Source organism: Odontomachus brunneus, unplaced genomic scaffold (genome assembly GCF_010583005.1).
Source record: "Odontomachus brunneus isolate Ranch 3 - 2012 unplaced genomic scaffold, Obru_v1 Obru_scaffold_161, whole genome shotgun sequence".
Lineage (NCBI taxonomy): Eukaryota > Metazoa > Arthropoda > Insecta > Hymenoptera > Formicidae > Odontomachus > Odontomachus brunneus.
In genome coordinates this window covers 128,539-137,710 of record NW_022639611.1, presented here as the reverse complement: position 1 = coordinate 137,710, position 9,172 = coordinate 128,539, and the positions used below count along the sequence as shown (strand labels likewise).

At 34.7% G+C, this 9,172-nt stretch overlaps 1 protein-coding gene across 2 annotated transcripts in view; it reads right to left on the bottom strand.

Annotated features, from left to right (window-relative positions):
* Positions 1-4,671: 4,671 nt before the first annotated feature.
* The window catches only part of LOC116850933 (WD repeat-containing protein 13-like), a 7,978-nt gene continuing 3,477 nt past the window's right edge, over positions 4,672-9,172 (bottom strand). For both annotated transcript variants that reach the window (XM_032829807.1, XM_032829808.1), the window contains exons 5-6: positions 5,618-5,910; positions 4,672-5,543 (exon numbers count right to left, since the gene is read on the bottom strand). In XM_032829807.1, the coding sequence (XP_032685698.1) occupies positions 5,297-5,543; positions 5,618-5,910 (540 nt within the window). In that variant the 3' untranslated portion in view covers positions 4,672-5,296. The remainder of the gene's footprint in view (positions 5,544-5,617; positions 5,911-9,172) is intronic.

The following is a 9,172-nucleotide window of genomic DNA, read 5'->3' as shown; positions in this document are numbered from 1 at the left end:
GTGTGTGTGTGTGTGTGTGTGTGTGTGTGTGTGTGTGTGTGTGTGTGTGTGTGTGTTGTAGGCCACTTTAATTTATCCAGCCGAATATTTCAAAAACTAAGACCAGCAGACAAAAATGTTTTAGACAAAAGTTATATGGATCGATGAGGGACATAAGAAAGTACCATTGGTTTGACCTTGCATGGCCCCGCCAAGGTCAACTTTGCTTTTTTAAATAGAAACATACATTTTTTATTACAAAATTTTATTGTACGTAAAGAAGCAACTTTTGTATGAAAACATTTTTTATCCGACCTTTATTTTCTAAGATATTTACGCAAATATCTACAAAATTATTGGTTTCAATAATTTTTTACTCGACTTCTATTAACTTTACCGAAAAATAACAAGAGATAAAAATTGTCTATTTTCTTCTCATAGAGCTCTGAGATTTTTTTCAGAATTTTTAAATTAACTTTCTAGTACTGCATTTTCTGTAAAGTTTCATTTCGGTAAAGTTGATAGAATTCGAGTAAAAAATTATTGAAACTAATAATTTTGTAAATATTTCCGTAAATATCTTAGAAAATAAAGGTCGGATAAAAAATGTTTTAAAAAAAAAGTTTGCTTCTTTATGTAGAATAAAATTCCATAAAAAATATATGTTTCTATTTAAAAAAGCAAAGCAATCTCGACCTGATTTTGACGGGACTACACAAGGTCAAACCAATACCTTCTTGTATCCCCCATCGATCCATATAACTTTTGTCTGAAATATTTTTGTCTGCCGGTCTTAGTTTTCGAAATATTTGGCTGGATAAATTAAAATGGCCCACCCTGTATATATACAGGGTGTTTCACTTTAAGTGATATGGTCGATTATTTCGCGAATCGATGATTTTATTGAAAAATTTTTCAAACAAAAGTTGCATGGCTTAAAGGAGGACACATGATGAAAATGTGGACTTGACCTTGAGTGACTTTGTCAAAATCAGGTCAAGGTCATTAATGTTTTTTTAAACGGAAACCCCTATTTTTTATTATATTCTTGTATATATTTTATATTCTTGTAGCTTATCGCGAGATCTTTCCAAAACACTTTAATAAAGTTACGTTTTCTGGAGTACTTTCCGAATTATGGAGCTTGAAAGTTAAGGCAAGACCGATCACTGATCCGGTCAACTAAGGCAAGACCGATTACTGATCCGGCCAACTAAGGCAAGACCGACCACTGAAAAGCTATACGAAAAAAAGAGGAAAGTTGAATCGTTCAATTGGAAAAAATTGGACTCAATTCCGTGCGCGTGAGCATATGTCAAGCAGTGCGAATAGATCGCGGAGACGCGCGCGCGTAAGATCCCGTTCACATACGCATGGATAATACTGGCGATACTGTAACTTTCAAGCTCCATACTCGGAAAGTACTCAACAAAACGTAACTTTATTATAGTGTTTTGTATATGTTTATTATAGTATTAAAGCTCTTACGATAAGCTACAAGAATATGTAATAAAAAATAGGGGTTTCCGTTCAAAAAAACATTAATGACTTTGACTTGATTTTGACAAAATCACTTAAGATCAAGTCCACATTTTCATCATGTACCCCCCTTCAAGTCATGCAACTTTCGTTGGAAAAATTTTTCAATAAAATCATCGATTCGCGAGATAATCGATCATATCACTTAAAGTAAAATATCCTGTGTGTGTGTGTGTGTGTCTCAGACTTTCGTGATAATCCTTTGTGAGAATATAGAACGAATTGAGGTGAACAAAAAAGTCCTCTACCATTTTGCAAATGACATAGATTTTTAAATATTAAAGAAAATTGTTACATATATGATTGTATACCATAATGTACAAATTTTCTTTAATTAATATCTAAAAATCTATGTGGTCATTTACAAAATGGTAAAGGACTTTTTTGTTCAGTTTGACTTAATGTATAAATATACAACGGCAAACGGCGCCATTGCAACTCATCTACCATATTGCGCGTGATCATTCACCAATCTTTTTTAATTAATATCTTGACTATTATTGCGAATATCGCAAAACGGCACAGGATTTTCTTGCTTACCTCAATCCGTTCTACGTTCTCACAGAGTCCTCATGGAAGTCTGAAACACCCTGTGTATGTATGTACACACACACACATATACACACACACACACACACACACACGGTGTCCGAACCTTGACAGAAGTCGTAGGGACGTAGAATAGATTAAACGAGACAGAAAAGTCAAATACCATTTTGCGAAATTCGCAATAATTTTCAAGGAATTAATTATTTTGTCTGAGCAAATAAGCCCTCGAGCCGGCGCGCGACTGATACGCGCGAATAGCGGCGCGCGATTATGATACACGCGAATCGCGACTCGCTGCGTCCCTCCGCCCATAGTTACGATATGTCTCGTAGCCATAGTTACCATAGTTGCGTGATACAGCGTAACTATGGGTGGAGGGACGCAGCGATTAGCGTATATCACGGTCGCGCGCCAGTCCAAGCGCTAATTTTCTGAGACAAAATAATTAATTACTCGAAAACTATTGCGAATTTCGCAAAATGGTATTTGACTTTTCTGTTATGTTTAATCCGTTCTACTTTCTAACGAATTATGTCAAGAAAGGTTCGGACACCCTGTGTGTGCATGTGCGTGCGTGCGTGCGTGCGTGCGTGCGTGTGTGTGTGTGTGTGTGTGTGTGTGTGTAGGGTGTACGAAAAGTCCCGGATCCCTGAATTTTTTCGAAAAATACGCATTGTAGAAAAAAATGTTTCTGATAAAAGTTGTGCAGTTTTAAGTGACGCATCTGACAGTAATATGAATATGAACCTTGAATAGCGTTATAAAGGTGACGTAGAGGTCACCTTTAATTTCTTAAGTGGAACTCCCCATTTTTGATTACACATTCTTGTAGCTTATCTCAAGAGCTTTCCAAAATACTATAATAAAATATTTTTTCGTTAAGAACTTTTCGAGTAATAACACTTGAAATGTCCAGCACTTTGATATAGAATACAAAATATTTCGTAAAATATTCATCTTTCGATTATCTTGTCTTAATTTTGTCTTAATCTTGTGCAAAAAAGCATTAAGGCAAGATAATCGAAAGATGAATATTTTACGAGATATTTTGTATTCTATGTCAAAGTGCTGGACATTTCAAGTGTTATTACTCGAAAAGTTCTTAACGAACAAATATTTTATTACAGTATTTTGGAAAGCTCTTGAGATAAGCTATAAGAATATGTAATAAAAAATGGGGAGTTCCATTTAAGAAATTAAAGGTGACCTCTATGTCACCTTCATAACGCTATTCAAGGTCATATTCATACTATTGTCTGATGCGTCACTTAAAACTGTACAACTTTTGTTAAAAACATTTTTTTCTACAATGCGTATTTTTCGAAAAAATTCAGGGGTCTGGTACTTTTCGTACACACTACACATACACACACACACACATTTATATATATTTATATATCATCCGTAACGTAATCGTTAAACGAGCAGTAGTGCCTGTGTAGAAACGGTATGATTATTTTCCAGTATAAGAAGTGACTCCAGTATAAGAAACGCGTCATATTCAAAGCGTCTTTCATGTTATTCTTTCTCCTTTATATCGACGTTCATGATCATGCGTCTTTCGATATTCATTTATACGTCAATCTGCTCTCTATTATCAAAGTATTGTATAATATTGCGAAGTATACACGACACACACACGTGCGCGCGCGCGCGCGTTTATATCCACTCTTGTGGCGAAAGAAAATACTTGCACGACTAATTTTCTACATGACGTTATACACGATATATCGAGATAGATTCTTATTTTTACTAGATCTGTGATGAGAGATTATAATGCGTATTCGTATATTCAGTCCATTTTATATCGGAACTTTAAAAAAGAGAAAGGGATGAATTATTATGGTAAATATCTGATCTGTTTGATAAATTGGAAGTTTGCGTGCGTGCATGTCGTATACAGAAGCGAGAATCCGTGAAGGTGAATTATTTCTCCGATACATAGTACGAGATCATGTTGCATATAACCATTGCCTTTTTCTGTATGGTGTATATAACACAGATATCGCATATTATTTTACTTTTAATCTAATAAATAACTCCGCGCGACTACGATATATTCCTTCCTCTGAAGAAGAGTGCAATATTCAAACAGATAATCATTGATAACTCCGACATATAGTACATACATTGCAAAAGAAGATATTTCTATAATTCTAAAGTACTCGTAAATGCATGATATACGAGGGCGCAAGAACATTTTTACAAGTATAAACAATTTTTTACAAGTTATTCGTTTGCGATAATGTACTTTGTTTTTTGTATAATTATTTATATCGAATATATATGAAAAAACGAAAGTCGGAACGAACCAATGAAATCAGTATCGAAATGCAAACTACTATACTACTACTACTACTACTACTACTACTACTACTACTACTATTACTACTTTAATGTCATATGAAAACCGTGTGGTTGTTCGTGCCACTATTGTTTCACCAAATTACGCGAAGAGACATTATATAAAGATTCGCCTCTATCGTAGCACCGCGAACGCTATCATGGTTCTCGCTATTACCACATCTATTACTACTGATACTGCTTTGTGCTCACTATTATATAGGATATAAATAACTATGATATAAATAGAGAATATTAATATATTGTTATACAGAAGAAACCGTTTATTCGTTTAAACTGTGTTTTTACCCTCATTCTTTGGTGTTGTTACACTAATTAACTTATATTAACTCTTTCTTATCTAATTAATTTTATTTTGATATTTATCAATGATATTTACATTAATAATTAAGATACAAGCATTCAACGTTAAAAGCCCATCTATCTATCCAATCACACAATTATCAAAAATTTAACGTCTGATCTATTGTAAAGTCGTATTACTTGAAAATAAGAACTGACATTGAGTAGTATCATGATCTTTATTTTTTATTAGAGGATGACTTTTTAAGATCTTTTTATTAGAGGATGGTCGTAGACTTTGAAACTAAATAATCAAAACTCGAACCTTGCGTGGTCGAGTGATAATTTTAAAATTTACAAAGATATTACGTTTAATCAAGAATATATTACAGAAATAAAAACATTTTTCTTAATATTATTTTACATCTTACGCACAATAATATCATACATAATATTTTGATAATCAAATTTTGAATATCAATTTTTTGTTTTATTAGTTTATAAAAATAGTCGGAAAATTTCTTTGTGGAGGAAGACTATTTTCTAACTCGATTAAAAGATCATACGCATGCGAACAAGTGCTTTACAAGTGACGCTGATGATTGCGCCACAGAATGATCAATCCATCGTGATCTGCAGATGCAAGTAGAGATTCGTCATAATTAAAAGACAACGCTAATGTAGGCGTCGCATGACCGAGCAGTCTGTTGATCTTTGCGGACTTTCCCTCTCTTGCGGAATCTAATAGATGAACGGCTCCATCCTCCGACCCAGTAGCTATTAAACATGCGCCCATTTGCGGACAGAAGGTAGACCGCAATGGGTAATATCTACAAATATACATGTATATGAGTATTAAAATATGAAAACAAAAAAAAATAAATTTTATAGGATAAAGTGATACCTATGTTTAATAGGATATTTTCTCCAAAAGCATAAAGAACCGTGACTATCAGCAACACGATATAGCAATACCGCGTTACAAGCGCTGCTTACTAACAACGCCGCCCAAGGAGCGTCCTTCGATAGCCAGGAGCGCCAAGAAAGGCTAGTTATCATACCACCAGTTTCCTGTACTCTTTGTAGTTTCGTTAGCCGTCCTATGCCGGATTCCAATTGGAAAGAAACTATAACACCTCTGTCGTTGCCAGCCCAAATGACCGAACCACCGCTGCCTTCGCATGTTAGAGAAAGAACCTGGAACGTTATGTGGTAGTTAGTCGACGTTTATTTCATTCAACTATAAATATAAATAATATATGTAATGTACGTACACACATATACAGGGTGTCCCAAAACTAGTAGAACACCCGTTAGAGGTAGGTAGGGAGTGCAATTTGGAATTGAAAGTTTCTTTTGCATTTTTGGATCCGACAATTAGTTAAATATTAATGAATTAAGTCTGCCAATTTCTTACCGTCCCGAGTGAACGCTCAGAGACGTAGAACGCTGTGGACTTCACAGGGGCCCTTTTTGTCCGTTTGTCTCCTCTTTTTGTATCACAAGAGAATAAATGTGGATGAGTGAGTGAGTGGGTGAGTGCCTGACCGGGACTAGGAGAGGAGGGGGGGTGGCAAGTTTTCTGTATGTGGGAGTCTCATACATATAATGCAAGAAAATCACTTACACTCCCTATCACCCTACCCCCCATACACACATACAAAATTATTCACGGTACTCAACCACCGACGTGCAGAAAATATTCAAGTCATCCACGCACTCGAAGGAAGCATATCATACATGTCCTCCCCCTCCGGCATATAAAGCGCAATCATTCCGCCCATTTTCACTTCAAAAACATTCAAATTATCCATGCACTCATAATCGCACACAAAAACACCCGCACGTTACTCTCACATACAGAAAACTTGCCACCCTCCCTCCCCTCCTAGTCCCGGTCAGGCACTCACCCACACATTCACTCACTCACTCATCTACATTTATTCCCTTGTAGTACAAAAAGGGGAGACAAACGGACAAGAAGAGCCCCTGAGAAGTCCACAGCATTCTACGTCTCTGAGCGTTCACTCAAGAAATTGGCAGACTTAATTCATTAATATTTCGTTAACTAATTGTCGGATCCAAAAATGCAAGAGGAACTTTCAATTCCAAATTGCACCCCCTACCTACCCCTAACGGGTGTTCTACCAGTTTTTGGACACCCTGTATATACAGAGTATCCTAAAAAGATCAAACCTCCTGAATAACTTTGAAAGATGACGTTTTCGGAGAAAACATTTTAGACAAAAGTTCTTGGGTTTAAAGAGAGGTATGTAACGGTGACCTTGATTGTGTTCTAGGAGTGAAACTTAGAGGTCTTTTTCAGATTATCTTTAAAAATTTAACTGGGAACCTCTTTCTAATTCTGACACCAGAAATGAAAAGAATAGAAAATTTTACGTTTAGATATGTGATCATGTTGTGGGTCAAAGTGATTTTTAGGATCATTTAAAAATCAAGTTAAATTTTGCTGGATAACTCCTGAATAACTGAAAAATGTGACTTTTTCAGAGAAAATAGGTGCAGTCCAACAACCGCTACAAATGCTGCACAGCGTTTCTCCCTCTTGCTCTATTCCTCGGATTCGAATGAAGAGAAAGAAGTAAAAACGCGGGCGCTACAAAGCATTTGCAGCGCCCGCTGGACCGTACTCAATGTTTCAGACAAAAGTTCTTTGATTTGAGAAGAGATATCCAATTGTGATCTTAACCGTATTTCAAATTCAGAGATAATTTCAAAGTCATCTCTGATAATTCAAATGGAAATCTCTATTTCTAGTGGAAAAAGCAGAAAATTTCATGTGTAGAAAATAGCTTCTGATCAACTCTGATGGATGATCTAAAAGAAAAATAGTTATTCAAGTCCGGAATAATCAGGAAATAAGCTTTATCTCTGTAACACGATTTCGTAATTTACAATATTTAAATTAACGTGGATCTCACCATCTACATCCAGTTTCAAGAAGGAAATTCGATTGATAAAAAGATCAAGTCTCAAATCTTGATATCTAGTTATAAATTATTTGAATGACTTCCGGAAAATTTGCGTAATCCAAAAAGACTTATCAAATTTATTGTACACTTATATCGTAAATGTGTGACTTTACCGTAAAAATTCTTCTGGAAACCAGTTGAATGTGTAATACTTGTACGCTGCGCCCCCCATACTTGAACTACATTAAATTTATTATATCTAAGTATTAATGAAAAATTCCACCAACTGTATTATCGTTCATAGTTTTCGTTTTCTGAAATAATGCACTGTTTTTCTTATCCATTTCAATAATTCGATTGAATTATTGAATTTATTCTTTTAGATTATTACATATATTGTTAGATAAGATTCCTTTCTTTCATATATATTTTGCTCATTTGAAATTTTTTTAATTATTATCATAGCACACCTTTTAGAGCAAAGGAGAATAACTATCTTGATAATGTGAGGTTGAAGCAATCACCAGCGATCTTACAATGAAGTAAAGAAGCTATTCAATCAAACTATTCCTGACAGACAGACTTCCATTTCAAAATTCACTGTAATTCAAACGATTCAGCACTATGAAGAACTCGATACCGTTAAGAATCGTCCAATTTCGAGATGACCAAAGTCAATAACAAACGAGGAAAATCAATTGCAAATTGCACAAACATTTATTGAGAATCCGTATTTCACTGTTTGCAATGCATCGGAAGAGCATGAAATTGCTCGTACATCTATGCATAGGATTAAAAAAATTCAATTCCATCCATATAAGCTTCATTTGGTATAAAAACTTAACGATGATGATCGTCGAATCGAATTTTGCGACAGTATGATGGAAAGAATTGACGCTGACCCAAATTTTCTTTTCAACACGGTTTTTCCGAATAAGACAATCTTTGTGTTCTATAAAAAAGTCAACAGGCACAATAGTAAATGATCCGCTTAGTATAAGTAAAATCAATATTATATTTAATAATACATAATTATGAAAAATCATAATCAGCGATCAAAATCACAATATAACAATGCACAACTTTTGCAATGACATAAAGGAGAACCAATGAAGAGATTTCTGGATAGCTCCGTTGAAATATCGATAAAGGCCACGATGCTTTGCAAGCTGAATCTTTCAGGCCACGTGACCAAAACAGTCTCATATTTATGATATATTAGAAAAATTATTCTAACATATCATAACGTGTTATGTTTCATAATTTAATATGGAATTTAATAAGAAAACATGAAATATATTAGGTGGTAAACTTAGTTCCTGCGGCTCACAGTTAGATGACGTTAGTTGTAGGTGTAATTTATTTTGACATCTGAAACTAGCTGCATTTTAGAGGTTAGACATTTGTCAATAAAATTCAGTGCGAAGAGATTCATTTAAGCGAGCAGTGCTATTTTTTCTTTTGATTAAATATGGAACGTGATAAGTTGTTTTTTCGACATGTGCTGCTTCATTACTTTGACTTGA